The sequence below is a fragment of the Sminthopsis crassicaudata genome, chromosome 4 (assembly GCF_048593235.1).
Source record: "Sminthopsis crassicaudata isolate SCR6 chromosome 4, ASM4859323v1, whole genome shotgun sequence".
Lineage (NCBI taxonomy): Eukaryota > Metazoa > Chordata > Mammalia > Dasyuromorphia > Dasyuridae > Sminthopsis > Sminthopsis crassicaudata.
The window spans coordinates 277832047-277853954 of NC_133620.1; the positions used below are offsets into that span (position 1 = coordinate 277832047).

The window sequence follows — 21908 nt, forward strand, 5'->3', positions numbered from 1 at the left end:
ACAACAAATCAGGGTAACAGTAAGGCAGAGCTAGAAGGAAAAGAGATTTTTACAAGGGGCCATAGAGAATCAAGATAAACTCCTTAGTTGGAATTTATTTCTAAGTGATATAATTCACATTTTATATAATGCTTTACAATTTACATAGCACTTTTCTAACAACCACCCTAGAACTTAAAGTTTTCAGAGTATTACTACCCTATTTTTTCAGTTCAATATCAGCGAGGGTAATTCATCTGCTTAAGGTCACACAGGAAGTATAAAAGTTCAGGGATCTTTCCATTAAACCATAGCTGCCTCTCTAAATCTCAAGTCAGCTGTACTAACAATCTTTATATTTATCCTTTCCTAAACATGGGCTCCTATTCCCCATTCCTACCAGCTAATCTGTGTTCAAAGAATAAAAATCAATTTATTTATCAGTCTGAATAAAAGAAAATTAGGAAAATAATTCACTTTTTAGAAAGGGGAAAAAAGATTTTGGTCTAGTCAGTGGGAAAAATATCCACCATGAAATAAACTACAGATCTGTATTCAGATAAACATAAGGAATTGTATCTTGTAGAATGTAAATTTCTTGAAAGCAGAGATTGTTTCGTTTTGTTTCAAGCATATAATAAACACTTAATAAATGCTCTCATCCATCCATCTCTGAGCAAGAGGAGAAGGCACAAAGGATCTCCTTCTCTACATCAGATCATGAAGGATTCCCTTCCTGCCTGAATAATATGTTGGTTTCATGTCCATAATTCATCCTATTATTCTTTCAATAAACTGTAGTGACTCATCCTAAGATGAGTGGAAGAACTAAATTCCAGTTGATCATTGTACAATTCGAATAAAAAATCACTTAATATATCATGGTACTAAATTGTTAGGGTACTGAGAGATTTATAGTGTCTAGTCTGCAAAGGAATTAAACTTACTGAATTTGTCCAAATGGCTAAATCATTCTGACATAAAGATGACATACATTAAATAATACAGGGAAAAGAGAAAAACCTAAGGAGACTAATTAAAAAGCATTGGGGAGAAGAGAGAAGAGGATAGTGGAAAAGAGGATTTTGAGCTACAGCACACAAACATAGTCAATACAATAATTCCTGACAGTAAGTCAAAGCTATAACCCTGTGATTCCATTCTATCTACATCACAGATTTTTATTATGCACATACATAAACAACAATTTTCATTTGGCTTTGGCCATATTTTTTTCTTCAAAAAAAAAAAAACCTCATCCAAATTATTAAAATTAAAAACTTGCAAATAAGTATCTGGGTGTATATACAGTTTTTACATAACAGCAAAAAGTCAGGATCAACATGATACATGAACAAGCCTTCTGTCAGGGGTGATATGAAAATGGCCCATCCCCAAATTCTCTCACATGGACCCATTTTGCTCAGCAAAGCTCTGAACATGGTATTTCAGCAATAATGGCTCAGGTCTCTTAGCAGAAGTAACATGAAGCTCCATTTAACAAGTACCTCCTCTAAGTAGGTGTTGGTAAATGCTTTTTTGGCATTAAAGATGTGCAAGTACAGTAGTAAAACTGCAGTCAGCGGTCTTGGGAGGAGCTAGCTACAAACAAGGTCTGTAAATGTTTCTGTCCCATCATCTTCTTCAGGGCTCACTTCCAAAATGCAAACTTTCTCTATACTCACCACATTGCTCATCTCTAAGGGTTGAAAACAACTCAAGATTCACAAAGCCTATAGGTCTGTGAAAATAATTTTCAATTGTTCTCAATGAGATATTGCAACTTTAGCTAACTATAGACGACCCTGAAAAGCTGGGGTCAGAATATAAAATTTTTTCTCCCAAGACACTCTGATTAGCAGACTTCTCTTCAATTACAAACAGCTCTCTTTTCTTAAGAAAGAATCTCTCCATCAAAATAGCTGTTCAGGAAATTTATGGGCAGCACTATCAGGCCCAGAAGTTTTAGTTATTAGGGAAAGGAAGTGTAGCTAATAAAAAAGAGAAAGGGAAGGAGAGAATAAAATTATTATGGTATCAGACTGTCTCTTCAAAAGGATTTCAAGCAAAATACCACAGGAGACTCCTTATTTCTCTTTCATTTAAAATATATGTGACTATCCAGTAGTTTTCAGTTGGCATTAAAAAAAAAATTCTCTGTATTAATGTCCAGCCAAAAGTATATTTAGCAGCTTACACAGAATTTTCTTTAAGAACCTGTTTTCGGCCAAGAGAAAAGGAAGAATCTGGAATATTCTAGTCATAGCTTCCTCAGAAGTTATCTCCTGTTCAGGAGACAGAGATTACAGAGGAAAGAAACAAGGCTTCACCTTCTGTCCAGGAAAAAAAGGCAAAGGCTCATTGAGTGTGCTAAGGTTCAAAGCAGAAAAGCAATTCAACCAGCAACCCACTGAGCTTCCTCTTCAGCCAGGGCTTCTCAGTCTTTCACAGGCCATAGAATGAAGCTCTTTCCTTGAGGCCAGGGCCAGAAGTGCTGGTGATCAATAAAAGTGTTGTCTGGAATACAGTTTCCTAGTAGTTTTAACTGGAATAAAAAATGAAATCATTACATCTCCTTGTGTCCCACAATACAGACTGCGTGGGACATCATTATTAAAAACTTGTTTCTCGGAAGCCAAACACTTAACAATTGAAATCCAGTTTGGCCAACCAGCCCTCTCCTTCCTGGGGATCTTGAAATGGAATGGGAATGGACATATGCATCCCTTTGCAACTGAGGTTTTTTTTTTTTTTTTTTTTTTTCATCCAAAAAGAGGAACCAGAAGAGAAGTTCTAGGTGACCCAAAAGGCCATGGGAGACTTCTGGCCAAATGCATTGTAGAGGTTATTTCTATTGGAGGAAGGGTTAATCCCACAGCTAAAATAATGTCATCCAATTTCAAAAAGTTGAGATAGCTTCATTTTAAGATACCTCAATGTGGGAAAGTGGAAATTCAGAAAGAAAGAGACAAGGAAAATGTCTGCTAAGCTGAGGGAGACTCTTTCTAGACCTAAGCTTAATGGTGAATAACTCATTTCTTCCCTGCTTTCAAGAAGGCAGAGAAGACAAATTCAGAATGGAATGTCCTCATTCTTAATTCATTTCTTCCTACGGATCTTGGGTTTCTTTACAGGTCGTAGATAAGGGTTATCGATAAGATTCTCCTCCCCAGTCCGGCTCCCCGACAAGGAAGTGTTCTGCTGTAGAACAGAGGCATTCTCTTTTTCTGCTCCAGATTCATCCTGTAAAACAAAGAACAACACCATTAACATAGAAGGCAATTCTAGCTAGAAACAGAGAATAGAGATTCTCTGAAAATCAAATTCTCAAATAAGAAATGTTAGTATCATTTTCATTATGTGATTAGAAATTCAGTTGTCAGAGGAACAGAATCCTATTTTTCCACCATTCCCATACTACTATTTCTCTACTGGATGAAAAAAGATTTCAAGTTATTATTGGTTAGTGGGATTAGAGATGGAAAACTGCTTGAATAACTAATAAAAGTAGCACTGAATTCACAAGGATGGACAAGAAGCAACAAGGGCTGTAGGAAATGCAGGCTACTTAAGGAAGAGAGAGACTTAGACAAGGGCGAGATAAACTTGGCTATTCAACAAGACTAAGGGAGAGAGTATCATAATTTAAGAATCAGCTTTGGCTCTTCTCTCTTCCTCCATAGAAAGCAATAGTCAAGTCCAATTTTATCACTGAAATATCTTTCAGAATCACCCACTCCTAACCATTCTCTCATAGTCACCACTTTGGTTCAAATGCTCATGACATTTTACCATAACTATTACAATCACCTCAATCAATACAGGTATGCCTGCTTCTAGTCTTTCTCACATGAAATTCATTCTACATATTTCTACTACATTAATCACAACTCTAATAATGTTACTCCCATTATTCAAAAGATGTTTTATGATTCCCTACTACCTACCTAATAAAGGCCAAACTCCTTAACTAACATTCAAGGTCTTCATAATCTGGTTCTAACCAGCCTTTCTAAATTCATACCACATTAATTCCACTCTTCAACATTATATTCTAACTGACCTGAGCTCTCTACCAGAAGTGTGTCTGAAGGCATACTTCCTGTGCTTCTGCTCCACCTGGAAGGGCCTCTATCCCTTAATTTTTTCCTGTTGAATTTTTTATTTATTAAAATTTTTTATTTACAAGATATATGCATGGGTAATTTATCAGCATTGACAATTGCAAAATCTTTTGTTCCAATTTTTCCCCTCCTTCTCCCTACCCCCGCCCCCAGATGCCAGTTTGACCAATTCATGTAAAATATGTTAAAGTATATGTTAAATACAATATATGTATACATGTCCATAGTTATTTTGCTGTACAAAAATAATCGGACTTTGAAATAGTGTACAATTAGCCTGTGAAGGAAATCCAAAATGCAGGCAGACAAAAATAGAGGGATTGGAATTCTATGTAGTGGTTCATAGTCATCTTCCAGAGTTCTTTTACTGGGTGTATCTGTTTTAATTCATTACTGCTCTATCGGAACTAATTTGGTTCATCTCATTGTTGAAGAGGGCCACGTCCATCAGAATTGATCATCATATTATTATTGTTGAAGTATATAATGATCTCCTGGTCCTGCTCATTTCACTCAGCATCAGTTCATGTAAGTCTCTCTAGGCCTTTCTGAAATCATCCTGCTGGTCATTTCTTACAAAACAATAATATTCCATTGTAAGGGTTAAAAAGCCTCTAGAAGCAAGGAATACAGTTCAAGGCATGTGGGAGGACCTGAGGGATGAGAGGTTCTGAGGCACAGGCGAGTCCTATGTGGAGGTGGGACACAGCCCCATGAGGTGGTGTCTGATTCCAGGTACCACGCCTCCCTCCTTAGTGCTCTCAAAGCCCAGCACGCCTCCCTCCTTCTTCTTGGGCCAATCCCATTATGCCAGGTTCCTAGAGGACTTCCCCCTTCCCCCATATCATCAGTGGGGTATAAATATGTGCTATCTCAGAATAAAGTTCTCTTTTGCTTTACCCCTACCTAATGGTGGTCTGTCTCTATGGGATCTGGATTGGTGCCTGAAGATGGATAAGTGTGGCCTAGCTGTGCCGTTGACGGATGGGCATTAAGAGTAGCTCTAAGGGAAGCTACCAGGTTAGAGTAGTCCTTAGGGGTGTAACATTCCATAATATTCATATACCACAATTTATTCAGCCATTCCCCAACTGATGGGCATCCACTCTGTTTCCAGTTTCTGGCCACTACAAAGAGGGTTGCCACAAACATTCTTACACATGTGGGTCCTTTTCCCTTCTTTAAGATCTCTTTGGGATATAAACCCAGTAGTACTACTGCTGGATCAAAGGAAATGCACAGTTTGATAACTTTTTGAGCATAGTTCCAAATTGTTCTCCAGAATGGTTGGATTTGTTCACAGTTCCACCAACAATGTACCAGTTTTCCCACATCCCCTACAAAAGATAATTCAGCATTATCTCTTCCTGTTATCCTAGCCAATCTGACAGGTGTGCAGTGGTATTTCAGAATTGTCTTAATTTGCCTTTCTCTGATTAATAATGACTTGGAGCATCTTTTCATATGGCTAGAATAGTTTAGAAGAAAGGCTTATCCACAAGGCAATGTTGTTACTACCTTGTTAAATTCAATACACTTTAAAAAATAAACAGTACTCTTATGTTTTCAGAATATTATACTTGTTAATGGCTATTAAATTCATAATAAAAATATATATTTTTTAAAGAACATACTACAAAATACCAACCAGACAATGAAATCTAAGGGAACAAGGTGTTAGATATAAATTCCTCTTTTGCCTTCAGGCAAAAGATTTACCATGTGGCAATCCAGATAGTCTGCTGTCAAAACAGACAAACCCAAGGACAGAGGATGGTGAAGGAAGTAGAACCAAGTAGAGCAAGAGGAACAAACAGCTCCACACAGAGCATAGTCTAAGGTGGCGTGGCTTAGGCCAAACAAATCTCCAGGGAAAGTTGTCTGGAGACAATAACAAATAGAAAAATAGGCAACAAGAAACAGGGGCTGCAAAGAGGTCCCCAGGCCAATTTGTAAAGCACCACTGTGAGGTTCAGATCCTAGTTCAAAGATCACAATAGACCCAATTCGAAGAACTTTGGGCCTTTTATATAGCTAATGTGGGGTGATGAGGGGGAGGGAAGAGAGAAAGGAGAGAAGAAAAAAAAAAAGCTTAGCAATAAAGCCATACAATTATTCTGAAAATTGTAATTTAACATTTGATTTTAATTTGTAAATAATCTAAAGATTTCACAACAGCCCTTAAGATAATTAGAGACACTCTGAGATTTCATGGAGCAAGGTTAGAATCACTGCTACTGTGCAGCGTCAGCACTACTATGTGTTAGCAAGCTAAGCAAAAGAAAAAGGAGGAAGGTGTAGAGTGATGGGAGGACAGTATCTCTTTTTTCTCCTCTTTCACATGATTCTCCTGGAAATTTCACTTCTTTTTTGAGCTCTCCCATTAGATAAGAGCATCATTTTTTCTTAACAATCTCATCTATTCCCTTAGACAGTGTCTTCTCTCTGAGAAGGCAGGTAGGTAGGAAAGCCTCAGGGGGAAGCTATGAAGGAAATTAAGTGTCTGACTGAGAGAAGTAAGCCTGAACAATGTTGACAACTGAAGGGAGAGAGACATTGATATTTAAATTATATGGTATTTATATTACAACTTTTAAATTACCTTTTAATAATCTTTTTTTGCCCGATAATTAATTTACTGTATTTAAAATATGGAAGTTAAGGAGAATTATTTGCTCTAAATCACAGGCTTTCAGGTCAGAATTTTGAAAGGAATTTAGTTGAATCTAAAAGAAATGAGTCAGATAAAATGGTTTTTTGTGAAGAATGTGGGATGTCATTGGTGTGGTCCTGTGTCCCATTATCAGCAGCATTGTTACCACAGCTCTAGATGGACAATCAGGGGAGAATTTTATGAGATAGTTATCCAATCTCAGATTTTTTATATTTCACAGATAAGGAAACTGAGACTCAAAGAGAACAAAATGATATAGCTAAGGTCAAGGTAATATAACAGAACCAAGATTTAATCCCAATTTCTCGGATTCTAAATATAGTGTTCCATTTCTTATTCCACAAAGTCTGAGGCATCAAAGCCAAGCATCATTTCACCAGATATATTACATATACCCTGCCAGTCACCCAACAAGATCACTGGAAATGATTCTCTATCCCATGTGATGATTGGGGGGAGCCCACCACAAAGTGGGCCTGGTGGCATATTCCTACTGAAGGATTGGAAAAGGCCGAGTTCTGAGCTGCGAATATCCTAAGGTCAATCAGATGACCAAACTAAATCTGACAACCCAGCTAACCTTGTGGGAAGAGCTTGGCAGGCTGCCTAAGGAGCAATGAGCCTGCAGAATGGGAAAGGGTAAGCTCTGCTGAAGGCAACATACCGTACTGATGTGGAGAGGAAGGTTCTCTGTGTCTGTCTGTTCATCCTGTTCAGAAGAATCTGTCTCTTCCATCTGCTGCATCTCCAATTCAGAGGGCAGAAGGGCGGTCAGGTAGGGAATGGTAAATGGCCGGGCAGCAATCACTAAAGAAGGAATGAGATATTAAGGTATTTTGGGGAGTCATTGATGTTAGCATAGAACTTTGCAAGAAAATGAACTAATTATTTTTTAGATGAATCACTAGGATAGCCTTTCTGCTGATGGATAAGGGGAAGTATAAATTGATAACACTCAATAGTCACAGAATCTGGAATTAAGAAATCTCCCTCCATTACCTGATATTCAGCCTTGCTGCTACTCAGTAGTACAGAAAGCTTCAAGGATATGGGATTTGAAAATTTTCAAGCACCAAATAAGTATCGAGAGGTACTGAAGGGAAAAAACTTTAAAAATATATACACTTAAAATGGTATAAAACATGGGATTTAGAATCAAGGAAGTCTTCTATTCAAATCCTGCCTTGGACTTTTACTAGCTGTGTGACCCTGAGAAGTTACTTAACTGCTGCCTGCCTCAGTTTCCTTATCTATAAAATATGAATAATAGCACCTATTTCTCAGGGTTGTTGTAAGGATCAAATGAGATAACTTTACAAACTTTAAATCACTATACAAATGCTAGCAATTATTTATTAAAATAAGCATAAATAAAATCATAAAATGTCAGAGATCAAAGGGACCTATGAAATATCTACTCCAATCTCCTCATTTTCTTGGTGAGAAAACTAATGCCTAATAAGGGAAAGTTTGCTCAAGCTTACATAGAATGAAAACTAGGTTCTTAATTCCCTATTCAGTCAGTCTGTCTGTCTCTCTCCATTCCTCCACCCCACACAATATTAGAAAACCTCTAAGGTAACTTTAGTGTCCCTATAATCCACAAGGTTCAAGAATGATATCATGCCAGCCCTCTTCCCTCCTTTCCTTCATCAGAAGTGAACTATATAAAACACATTTCCAGTTCTGCTGAAGGTTGTGTGAAGAACTAAAAAAGAGAAATCCAGGGGTCTTAGATTATTCTGAGGCAAAAAAATAAGATAAAAAAATTATTTATGAAAAAAAAAAAAAAAAGGCAAAAGATTATTCATTTCTTCCTGCTCAGATCTAGAGGGAAGAAAAAATGGCATCCTCAGTCCCATTCCCAGATGGCAAGAAAACACAGGCCATTCAGGAGAGTGATTCTCACATGGAAATGTGCTGACATCATCTTTGAAAAGACTCTGTGTCTCGCCTGTCTTGGCCATAAAACGAGTAAGTGCCCGTTCCACATCACGCCTCTGTGATGCAGCCTTTTCCCGAAGGACCTGGTAATCTGACACAAGTTCACGGTATGTCTAAAGAAAGAAGAGGAAAGGATGTTAGAGCATAAAAAAAATTCATTTTGCTCTACTGTGTCCCTACGCTTTTCCATCTGTGTTCCTTCCCGCCTTCAGACAAATTTTGTTGCTGTTAATCAGGGCTACTAGGAACAGTTGAGGGTAAAGATCCATCTCTTTCATTACACAAAAAAAATGCTGGTCCATAATCTATGCCAGTGGTCTCCAAAGGAGAAGCCATGCAAAAATTAAAAATAAAAGGGGTATTTATCAATTGGACAAAATGTACATAAATGCAATCGAATTTTACTCTGCTATAAGAAATGACAAAGAGATAATTTCAGAGAAAACCGGGAATATTTGTATGATGCAGAGTAAAATGAGCAGAACATTACAAAATGTACAAAATTGTACAAACAATGAGATTATATAAACAACTATGAATAACTTAAGAACTCTAATCAACTCAGTGACCAACCATGATTCTAGAGGATTTATAATGAAATATAGGATCAATATTAGTCACAGAAACACAAAATCTGAGAATTGGAAAGGACTTCAGCAGCCCTCTACTCCATATGATACCAAAAGTGAAGACTGCCAAGAAGGGGAATCCCAGGTCCTTTCAATAAAGTCCATTGTATTACTGGCCAGCTCTATTACATTAGGAAGTATTTCCTAAGAATGGGCTTAAACTAGCCTCTTTGTACCCATTTCTCAGAACTGGTTTTTTAATTCTTGCAATTCTAATACAGCTACCATGTCCCCTAAGGCTTCTCTTTCCCAACTCCTTCAACTGATTCTCACAAGTCATGGACTTCAGGCCCTTCACCATGCTAGCTATCCTCCTCTGGACATGCTCCAGTTTACCAATATCCTTCTTAAACTTGAGTGCCCAAGAATGGACACAATATTCATTAAGAAAGACTGGGTCCTCAACTCCCCCTATGTAAGATGTTCTATTCTTTCCATTGCAACTTGAGATTGCATCAGCTCTTTGGGGCTACCATATCACATTGTGGCTCACTGAACTTAAGAATCTACAAAAACTCTCAGATATGTCACATATATCTTTCCCTTCATCTTGTATTTGCAGAGTTGATTTTTTTGTACCCAAGAGCAAGACTTTATATTGATCCCTACTGAAAATTTCATATCTAATTAGATTCAACCCAAGGCTCCACATTGTCAAGATCCTTTTAAATACTGAGTCTGTATGCACAGGTTTAGCTTCATGTTATCTACAAATCTGATGAACATATGCCTTTATCCAATAAGCTTTTTTTAGTTTACTAAGTCATCTTTATCTCAATTTATTAAAATTTCTATTTTGTTTAAGCTTTATAATATACATGATTCTCCTAACTGGGTACTCTGAATTGCTGATTGTACTATTAACTTTTTGTTTGAGTAAAACAACTCTATAAAAGAGATGAGAAAGTGACCTTGAAAGCCTGAAAGCCATGATATTGTTTCAGGTTAAAAGTAAACTAGCTTCTTAATAGACTATCACCACTTAAATTTCTAGCCTCCAAAGAGAAAGGAAGGAGATGAAGCCTTAAGGAGATTGAACTCCATTCCCTTTTAGAAGGAAGGAGGCAGTTAATAGAACCAAGCACTTTCTGATGCACAACCTAGTAGGGTTACAAACACAAAATTTATAAATAAGCAAACATACACATAATGGGAGTGTGCATGCTCAAAAATGTTTTATTACTAGAAATACATGATCAAAACAGAGACCACAGATTTATATTAATTCCAACAACTATCATTAAAAAGAAGTAGCAAATAAGATGACAGGAACAAATAATGATGAATGTTGGAGGGGATGTGGGAAAACTGGGATACTGGTGCATTGTTGGTGGAGTTGTGAAAGAATCCAGCCATTCTGAAAAGCAATTTGGAACTATGCCCAAAAAGTTATCAAACTGTGCATACCCTTTGACCCAGCATTGCTGTTATTGGGCTTATATCCCAAAGAAATACTAAAAAGCGGAAAGGGACCTGTATGTGCCAAAATGTTTGTGGCAGCTCTTTTTGTTGTAGCTAGAAACTGGAAGATGAATGGATGTCCATCAATTGGAGAATGGTTGGGTAAATTATGGTATATGAAGGTTATGGAATATTATTGCTCTGTAAGAAATGACCAGCAGGATGAATACAGAGAGGCTTGGAGAGACTTACATCAACTGATGCTGAGTGAAATGAATAGAATCAGAAGATCTCTGTACACTTCAATGTTGTATGAAGATGTATTCTGATGGAAGTGGAAATCTTCAACATAAAGAAGATCCAACTCACTTCCAGTTGATCAATGATGGACAGAAATAACTACACCCAGAGAAGGAATACTGGGAAGTGAATGTAAATTGTTAGCACTACTGTCTATCTACCCAGGTTACTTATACCTTCGGAATCCGATACTTAATGTGCAATAAGAAAATGGTATTTACACACATATATTGTATCTAGGTTATATTGTAACACATGTAAAATGTATGGGATTGCCTGTCATCAAGGGGAGGGAGTAGACGGAGGGGGGGATAATTTGGAAAAATGAATACAAGGGATAATATTATATAAAAAAAATTACTCATGCATATATACTGTGGAAAAAAAATTCTAAATTTAAAAAAAAAAAAAAAAAAAAAAAAGAGTAGCAAATAATCTCCAGAGATAAATAGTCCTCTATAGGAATGTTTACTACAACATATTCCAAGGGAAAATAAAATTTCCAATTAGTACAAAACCAAATTTCAAGAGTGAAGACACACAGAGAGGACATTTATCAAATGAGCATAGCTCAATGGATGTATAACCTAGTATTTTTTCCTTTTATAGTTATAGATATATACACATATCAATATGTATAAATAAAACACACACACATGAACACAAAGATATATCTATCTTCATCAGAAAGTTAGATACACAGACTCTCAATTTACCTGCCCCATCCACTCAGACTCTTTCCTGTTTCCCAACAATCAAGAGAAAAAAGGAGTCAGGGCTCCTGCTAATACTTTTTTTCAATTATATAGAGTTTCAATGCATATCTGTGGACTAGATTTGCAATTTAATCATGATTTAAAAATATTATTTCATAGGCAAATGCACTGTGAGTTCCATTAATAACCTAATTTATAAACCAATTATTTGAAAGATAACCTATTTGTAAACTGGGGGTTACAAGTGACCAGAAATGGACCTATTGCTTAAGAGGCTATCAAGATCAACTTACTTACCGGTGTTTTGATGTAAGTGTGGGGATCAGGGAATTCAGGAAAATGGCTAGGAATATGAGGTGGGTGAGACTTGTTCTGTCCAGCAGTCAGGGCTTTGGGAGTCACAGGCTGATTGGTGACTGGTGCTGCAATAGAATTACAAACTCATTCACTGACTGCTCTTTTTGTTGAATTCCAGTTACCCAAAGTATTTCCCTCTTAGGATAAAACCTTGCTTTTAAAACAATGGGTAGATTGCAGAAATACAACTAAACAACTTTTGATTGCCTGAAAAACTGGCAAAAACTTAATTTTTAAAATTATTATAGTCATAGAAGATTCTGGGAAAATGGTGGAGTGGGTTGAAATTTCAAGCTCTTCAGATTTGCCCCATAAATAGAATAAATTTGTACTTTAGGGCAAACATAGACTGGTGAAAAATCAAGACTTAGAGAATTAGAGTTGGACAAGAGGAAGCTAGTGAAGCTATGAGAGACCAAGAAATAACAAAACAGATTATAAAGAATGAGAAATAGAACAGAATGTGAAACATCTCATAATGAAAAACAGATCTAGAGAATAGAACAAGAAGATAAAATATAAGATTTATTGGACTGCCAGAAAATTGTGACCAAAAAAAGAACTTTGATGCAATAATACAAGAAATAATCCAAGAAAATGGTCCTAGAGTGATACAACATGAGGAGAGAGTAGAAACAGAAAAAATTCACCTATCACAACCTCAAAGAGATCCTTTGTGGAAAACATACAGGAATATTATTGTCAAATTTCAAAACCCCCAGATCAAAGAGAAAATTTTGCAAGAAACAACAACCAAAAAAAACCAATTCAAATATTCTGGAGCTACAATTAGAATTGTACAAGACTTATCAGCTCCTTGGATCATATCTACTGACAATCAAAAGAACTAGGCCTGCAGCCAAAAATATCATATCCAGCAAAATTATCTCTAATTTTGAATGAGAAAAATTGGACATTCAACAAATTTTTTCCTTTTATAGTTTGCAGATTTTCAGGATTTTTTAATCAAACAAACCCAAACTTAATAGAAAATTTAACATATAAGAGCCAATATCAAAGATCAATTTTCAGAAACTTAACATGGACAAACTATTTAAATGTGGACAAATGTTTATTTTTTAATTAATATATTCTATATGTTTAAGATTCACTTCAACAATGAAGTAACTCAAAGAAAGATTGGCAGAGTTAAGGTAAAAATAGTAATCATGTCATACAAATGAGATGCAGAGGAAGAATATAAGAGTTAGAGGAATGATGCAGGCTCGTAGTTCTGAAAACGTATTCATATCAGGAATGGGTTCAATAGGTATAACATCCTCTAAAATCTATAGAAATAAGGCAAAGGGGCAGCTAGGTGGTACAATGGATAGAGCACCAACCCTGAAGTCAGGAAGGCCTGAGTTCAAATCTGAGCTCAGATATTTAATATTCCTAGCTATGGCAAATCCCTAAGCTGGGCAAGCCACTTAACTCCAACTGCCTCGGCAAAAAAAAAAAAAAAAAAAAAAAGGTGGGAGAGGAGGAATGGGCAGATGGGGAAGCAAAGATTAGGGAAAAAGACAAGGGAAGGATTCTTGTGGGGAACAGGGGAAGGTTAAGTAATAGCAAGCAAGTTATAGACCAGAATTTAATTAAAGACTCAGCAAGGATAGAAAAGAAATGTATGTATATATGGGGGGGAGGTGTGTGTGTGTGTGTGTGTGTGTATACACACACTTGACTGTACTTGCTTGGGGGAAAAAAGAATAAAGTACATAAGGTGTTCGGCAGAGAACCAAAGAACAATTTACAAGGAAGTAAAGAAAAATATATATATAATTTCTTCTACAAATATATATACTTTATTGATCTGGTAATTTGTTGTTATATATTTTGAATCCTCTCTGATGTTCTGCTGGGCACATGACATGTTTTCTTTTGCTTTTCTTTGTTTTGTTTTGTATTCCTTTTCTGTTTTTCTTTTTTTCTTGCTGTTTTTTCAAATAAAATAAATTTTTAAAAATTAAAATAAAAATAAACAAAACTAAAAAAAAGATAAAATTTTAAAAGTAAAAATTTCTTATATTCATTTTAAACATTTCTTTTAAAATTTTGTGATAAAGGGCTAAGAAAAAATTAGGTAAGAATTGAACATATAATTTCCCTAAATGGAAACTCCCTATATATTAGAAGATCTTTACCAAGTATCCACAGACCCCTAAGATGGTCTGTGAAAAGATTTTGGGGGAAGAGGTCTATGAATTCAGATATGAAACAAAATTACATCCTTATTTTCACTAACCTCTTCCTTCAGTATTAAAAACATTTTTCTGAGAAGGGGTCCACATGTCTCATCAGACTGCCAAAGGGGTCCATGATACCAAAAATATTAAGAACCCATGCTCTATGTAATGGAAGCCAGCACCTTCTCGGAAACTTGTAGTCTGATAGTTTTTAAAAATCTGGTTACCTATTTAACACCTTCTTCAAGAAAGATACTTTGTAGGTAGGTAAGGGTATATATAGAAAGTGTCTAATGTCAAAAAGAATTTGTATCAATTATAACTTATGTTTAATATAGACAAGTAAGAACTCTGAGAGGTTTGGCCTAAGCACTCAGTAACTGGAGGTGTATGGAATTCCTGCCAACCATTCTCAGAGCTGCCTTCTCCCCACCCACCCCCAACTCTCCCTAAGTGGTACTGTAGTAACACAGCTGTACTAAGAAAAAGGCAAGCTGGAGAAGCTGCTACAGGGCCTCTCACCTTCTAGGCCCCTAAGCAATAGACAGAAAGTGAACCAGACCCTTTCTGGTTCACTGACTCATTTTACAGGAAGTGACTGGCAAGGATCACTTTCATTGCTTCCTCAGGAGTGAAGGATTTGGTAGCATGTTTCTAGAGAGTATGAAAAAAAATGCAATCGATTCCCTTTGCCTCATGCCAAATCAAGCCAACCACTTCTAGATGGTCAGGCTGCTATATTCTTCCCCTGGGCAAGAACACGAACAGTACTTTTGGGTGGCTCTTCTTGTACTGTTAGTTCAATTCAGAGTCAGTTTCCCCTTCTGATAACTACAATTTCACATAATGATCCTTTTTGCCTACATTCTAGACAATCCTTTCAAAAAAGAAAAAACTCACAATAAACCCAGTCTACATCTAAGAACAACCTACGTGCTGTGATGACCATCCTCTGGGACCGTTTAGCATATGCAGGGAGAGTTTCCACATTGAAACCTAAAGGAAAGAAAAACAAAATCACTGTACAGACCTCCAGAAATTATCATCAGGAAGGCAAAAGAATCTGTCTGGAGTATCTTATCCTAGAAACACATCAACAATGCTGTTACTTGGCAGAAACTCTAAAATTAAAGGTAAAAGTTCCCACTATTACCATAGGGGGATAATGGCACTCAAACTTATCCAGAGGTGCCAATTCATGACAAATCTGGATGGCTACAAAGAAATGTGACAATAATAGCTGCTCACATTTATATGTGTCTGATAGGCACTACATATTTTCCACTGGGCTGGTACTAATTTTTTTCATGCTTTGCTTTATTCATTATTTCCACTAAATAGGACCTGTTGCTGGTCAGTCATTTTCCAGTTGTGTCTGATTCTTTATAATCCCATTCAGCGAAGTCTGGAGTACTCTGCCATTACCTTCTCCAGCTCATGTTACAGATGAGGAAATTGAGGTAAACAGGATAAAATGACTTTTCCAGGATCACACAACTAGTAAGTGCCTGAGGCAATTTTGAACTCAGTAAGATATGCCTTCCTAACTCCAGGCCTATTATCCACTGTACTACCTGGTTGTCTCAATTGGAACTCAGCTGTCTACAAAGTGCTAAAATAAAGCCAGTTCAGGTACTCTCATTTTATAGATAAGTAAGTTGAGGCCTGTGTGACTTGTCTACACAAGTGGTCACACAGTTTCTATATATGACAGCTGCTCCTCTAAGCAAAGTGCAGTGGATGCTATTCCCTAACTGTGAACCCTTAGTGGGACTAAAGGAGATCTAGAAGATCCTTCCTTCCCACAGAATAACTCACCAATCAAGTCCCTATGTATACAATGCAATATGAAACTCACCCATCTCAACAAGCGTGACTACGATATCTGAGAGTGTGGGCTGTGTCCTGGCCGTGTGCTCACAATAGGATTTAGCACTCCTCCCGATTTCTGAAAGGTCTAGGAAAATAAATAAATATAAGTATATGGTTCAATATCAGGAATATTGATATTCTCTTGCCTGATGCTGAGTGCTCACAAGAGACGGAATAAGCTTCCAATGATTCCACAAAGCTCAGTGAACAGAACAAAGTGGATGCAGGGTTATGGTGAAGATCTGTCACACACTTACTCTAAGTAAATCAATTCCCCTCAGTCTCCTCATCTGAAAAATGTTTACACATTGTACCATATCATTATTTGAATGATTCCATCTGTCCAAGTCTCTGGCTACTCAATGAGTCCATAAACTCTTTGATGTCAGGAACTAGGCCTCCTTCTTTTGACATCTCTAAAGCTAATACTCCAGTACAATATATACTTTAATACTTCCATGATTTCAATTTGTGGACAAACTTTCTCAGTGTGGCTGCTGGAAGGAAATCTCCGTATGTAAGGTAGGGGTGTGTGTGTGTGTGTGTGTGTGTACATATATATATATATATATATATATATACACATGTGTATATATATGGAGATAAGTTACTATCTACTTGATTCTTTTCTATTAACTAGAAATTCAGTAAACATTTATTATATACTCTACATACAATGCACTGTGCCAGGCTTGAGATAAATGAGACATGGTGTCTTCTGTCAGAGTTCAGTTTCCTAGGGAACATGAGAACTACATAAATAATAAAGTATAAAATTGAACACTACATGTGTATAGCACAAGTACAAAAGAAAACAGTATATGAAGGATGAAAACAATTTCTAAATGTAAAGACTAATCAGTTTCATGAACAAAAATAGTGTTTGAGCTGGATTTTGAAGAACAGTAAGGTAGGAACTTGTGGAAGAGTATGAAGAGATTCTACACTTAGGAATAATATGTGGAAAGACACAAACGCAGGAAAATTAGTGCTATGTAGAGAAGAAGAGGAGGGAGAAAAATAAGTGGTTCACTTAAATAGCATTTGCTACGTTGCCTAATTTGCTAATTGCCTACTATGTGCCAGACACTGTGCTAGGCATTGTTTGGCTACAGCACAGAATACATGGTAGCAAACTGGTGATACAGTAAGACCTGAGTTCAAATTTAATCTCAGAAGTTTATTAGCTATATGATCCTGGGCAGGCCACTTAACTGAGTCTCTCTGACTCAGTTTCTTCATCTATAAAATGGGGATAATAATAGTGCCTCTCTCCCAGAATGGTTGTGAGGATCAAATGAGATAATAATTGTTAAGTACTTAACACAGTGCCTGGTACAGAATAAGCTCTACATGAATGTTAGCTATTATTAATAGCATAATATGAATTTAGTCAGACAAGTTGTAGAATGTCATAGAAAAAAAAAAAGACAACATGTGAAGAAAGTCACTCTACATTTTAATCTTGCCAACCTACAACCCACAGGAGACAGCTCATCAACATGTGGTTATATTATAATATTCTCTTTAACTTCATTCTTTCCGATATTTGTCCCCTCTTAGAAGATATGACTTTGTCAATTCTGTGACCATAATCACTGAAAAAAACAAACATATAGAATTTCCTAATAGTAAGGAATAAGCAATGAGTTTTAAGAGGTCTTTACACTTTGAATTCTTATCTAGGATTATTTTGTTCAATTAATTAGGGAAGTAATGATTTCTGTTCAGGCCAGAGGGTCTTCCTCTCCCCAATTTATTTATTTATTTATTTTTGACTAGATGAAAGAGACTATTCTTTGCCTTAATTGCTACTTTAACCACAATCCCTGAATGGGTGTGAACTCAATAAAACTGACAACAGCTAAAGACCTTAGCTCAAAAAGGTCAAAGTCTCCCACTGAATCCTGGGCCATCTCCAGGCCTGATCTATATCTGGCCCCTGATCCATATAGCTCTGGAGGAGAAACTAAAGCAGGTTGCCTTGCACAGCCCTCCCTCATTTAAATCCAACTCACTTGCATGCCACGGCCTCATCTTCCTGAGTCATGGTCTTCTTTGTGAACAAAGGACAAACAACAAGAATAACTGGATAGTCTAAGAGAGAGTCTCATTGCCACAAGTTTCTCCTCCCTCTCATCCACCCTCCACTCAAATGCCAAAATAATTTTCCTAAAAGTGCAGATGTGACCATGTCACCTCCCTAGTCAATAACCTCAACTGGCTCCCTCTCCCCTTCAAGATCAAAAACAAAATCCAGTCTCAGACCAGACTAAGCTAGGCTATGCTTTACATTTTACCTTGCCAATTATCCCGTTAATGCCAAATACCCCATCCTCCTTATCCCCACCTTCCTCTTTTTCCATTTATTGATCTGGGAACAGTAATCAATAGTATCACAGCTTTTGGAAAGTGCCTTAGGGATCAATTCATTATTCTAATAACTCCCCTGACCAAGACTCCCTTAACTGGTCACCATCTTCTAATAAGACCCCGCCTATCTTCCTTTATTAGAGAATGCAAATTCTTGAGGGCAGGGACTCTTATTTTTTATATTTGTATCTCTGGTGCTTAACATAATGCTTACCATATTCAGCAACTGTTTAATAAAGTTGTATTTGTTCATTCATTTACCAAATCTTAATTAATTCATAAGCTTCTATGTTACAGAAAACAAATTACTTGTTGACCAAGCGTTTGCTGAGCACCTCCAAATTAAACTAAGTACCTTGGACCAAAGTTCATTGCTTAGTTCCTATCTGAAAACTCCATCAATACAAGAAATCCACAGCTTATAATCCATCAGCATAGGTATTGAAAAAATTAAACCAACCTGAACCACAAAGAATTTCAGGGAGATAGGTACATAACTTTCAAAGACTTTGCATAGAGCAGAAAGTATTCCTCTGTACTCACAGCTTTGTAACATCTCAGTTAATGTTTCCACAGATGCTTTCTCAGCACTCTCAAACCCAGCCTCTGTCAGCAAGGAGCTCACAACTACCTGCAAGGTCCGCCTCCGTGCCAGGTAATAGTTGTCTGCAGGGGTGGTGGCCTGCTTGCTTCCCGATCTCTATATGAATTAAAAGGAAAAAAAGGAAGCATGATTTTAATTCACATATTAACGATGTTATCACACGCACATTCTACAAAAATATACAACTGACCATCCGAGACAGAAAGGAAAGATAAACGCCTATCAGCATCTCCCCTTTAAAATGCAACAACTGGAGCAGAACCAGGAGATCATTATTCACTTCAACAATGATGTATGAGGATGCATTCTGATGGAAGTGGATATCTTCAACAAAGAGAAGATCTAACTCAGATCCAATTGATCAATGATGGACAGAATCAGCTACACCCAGAGAAGGAACGCTGGGAAATGTGAGCATTTTTTGTTTTTCTTCCCAGGGTATTTTTTACCTTCTGAATCCAATTCTTCCTGTGCAACAAGAAATTTGGTTCTGCACACATATACTGTACCTAGGATATACTATAACATATTTAATATGTATGGGACTGCCTGCCATCTAGGGGAGGGGTGGAGGGAAGGAGGGGAAATTGGGAATAGAAGGGAGTGCAAGGGATAATGTAAAAAATCACCAGTGTATATGTACTGTCAAAAAATTTTATAATTATAAAATTAATTTTAAAAATTAAAATAAAATGCAACAACTGTTATTCAGAATTCTGCTTCTGGCTGACTAGCTTAATAATTATGGAGTGTTCCAGAGATGCTGAATCTTGGAGGCTGATGATTCTCTCCCTCAGCAAACAATGAGAAACATTTATAAAAGGAGGGGGTTGCTGTCATTGCCTCTCTGTTCCCTTCTACAACTAAAGGTTTCTGACATCAGGAAATGAGACAGGACTGACGGGACAGAGTTAAGAAAACCAGATTCAATTCAATTTCAATTCAGACTTCAGGCACTTCGGAGCTCCGTGACTCTGGGTAAGTCACTTCACCGTTTGCCTGAAGGAAAGAAATGGCAAACGCCCAGAATCATTGCCAAGAAAATCCCAAATGCGGTCTTGAAGAAGCAAAACAAGAGTAACACTAATTCTTTTTCTCTCATACAGGCCCAAGAGCACCAGGAAGCAAAACGTCTTTTTTAGAACAAGAACCACAGTGAAAAGTCCTTTTAAATCCCCCACCAGCTAGTTTTCCGATTGGTCAAATATCGGACCAATAAAGAGAGAAGAGAAAGCAGTTTGAGCCAATTAGGGGCTTTCTCCGGAATCCCCGCCTCCTGCTGGGAACTGGCCAATTGAGAACTCCGGTCGCCTACGGCTAAGAGAAGTGGGGGAGGGGTGCGCCAGATGGAGAGGCCTTTGCCCCGGCCGGAGCCACTCAGTACGGGAACTTATTCCGGAGATCTCTGTCCTCCAATTTTCATGCTAGTTCGTTTTGCTGAGGCCTGGGACTAAGCCGTCATTCCCTTGATACCCCCTGCTTTGGTTCTTACCGCTCCTGAGCCACCGGCTCCGGCAGTTGCGGCTGTGTCAGCCATCTTGAATACCTGAGAATGTGCATGTGCGCAGGGCAGCCTGGGAACTGTAGTTCGAGGCGGAAGGAGGGGCAGTGGAGGGAGGGGAAGGAGGTGGGGGAGTCGGGTTCACGGCAGTAGCTCCCAAAAATGAGTGTATTGGTGGGTGTGGCTAGAGTCCGTGGCTCACGTGGCCTTCCACTGGAAGGAGTGCATTCGGGCTTTGACAGCTTCGCGGGGAAAGCCTGGAAAACGCGCCCTCAGGTGACGGCCGAACGAGGGAGCTTAGATGAGTTTTGTTCATTCAGCCCCTGCTGCTGCTTAGTCTCGCCGAGCTGAGTCCCAGATCTTGGATTTGAGGGCACCGAACTCTTAACCTCTGTGTGTGCGGTGTGTCACGGGCCCCGGCATTCTGACGGAGGCTGGGACCCCTTCTCGGAAACGTGCTTTTCAGCGCGTAAGAATCAGAGGATACTAATTACACTGAATACAGACACAAAGTTAAACACCCAAGGTAATGAACTCCATCGCTTCTTCGGGACTTTTGATATCATTTAGCAGCTAACGTTCGGCCCTCCCCCACTTTGCAGAATTGCAAGCCGAGGTCCGCAAGAAGGGCCGTGCCCCAGGGGACGGGAGAGCCAAATTCTAGATCACTGTTTGAAGCCGCGGCCGTCTCCAGCCGTCAATCGACAAACGTTTTAGGATCCCAAACTTTCTGCCCTGCGTCCTAGAGGTTCCTACGGCAAGAACTCCGCTTCTTCGCAACAAAATCTGCCAGTTTTAGGGCTTCACAGTCCCCACCTCCACAGAGGATCGACTTAAGAGGGGACCGTAAGCAGCACGAAGCCCGGAGTATTCTGCGCTGGAAGGGCCTTCGGGCTTGTTCCGCCCGCCAGAGGAAATCGCAATCTGAGGGCAGCGTCAGGATCCAAAATTAAGTAGCGAAGCCAGGCGTCTCCCGCACCCGGGTCTTTTGGCATAGGCCCCCTTTGAGCTAGGACACCGCCGCGCGCACTACAGCGCACTCTGAAACCCCGCCGGAGGGTGACGCACTGCACCCTTCACGCCCACACCTGTGCTTGAACTGCCCTGGGGACTGCGGGGCCCCTACTCCCCACCCCACCCCCCGAAAGCGGGAGCGGGAGGCGGGGTCCCCTCGGCTCTGCGCGCGCCCCGGTCTTGGAACCGGAGCAGCCCTTAGTCTGCCCGTGCGCCCCCCCAGTCTCAGGAGAG

The 21908-nt window shown here is 38.4% G+C and overlaps 1 protein-coding gene across 1 annotated transcript; it reads right to left on the reverse strand.

Annotated features, from left to right (window-relative positions):
* Nucleotides 1-1114: 1114 nt before the first annotated feature.
* On the reverse strand, nucleotides 1115-21725 carry TAF8 (TATA-box binding protein associated factor 8). The gene is made up of 8 exons (XM_074310938.1): nucleotides 20652-21725; nucleotides 19099-19255; nucleotides 16169-16267; nucleotides 15244-15306; nucleotides 12065-12189; nucleotides 8687-8834; nucleotides 7442-7584; nucleotides 1115-3222 (listed from the first exon to the last, which is right to left on the reverse strand). Exons 1-8 carry the CDS (start codon nucleotides 20694-20696, stop codon nucleotides 3079-3081), a joined length of 924 nt encoding a protein of 307 aa, XP_074167039.1. The 5' UTR covers nucleotides 20697-21725; the 3' UTR covers nucleotides 1115-3078.
* Between the last annotated feature and the right edge of the window lie 183 nt (nucleotides 21726-21908).

Coding starts and splice junctions, on each gene's coding strand:
- TAF8 (XM_074310938.1), bottom strand. CDS start 20,696: ATGGCTGACACAGCCGCAACTGCCGGAGCCGGTGGCTCAGGAGCG. Junction 16,268..19,098: donor AACTGAGATGTTACAAAGCT/GTGAGTACAGAG, acceptor TTATTTTCCTAG/ACCTTTCAGAAATCGGGAGG. Junction 7,585..8,686: donor TGATGTCAGCACATTTCCAT/GTGAGAATCACT, acceptor TTCCTTCTTTAG/TGATTGCTGCCCGGCCATTT.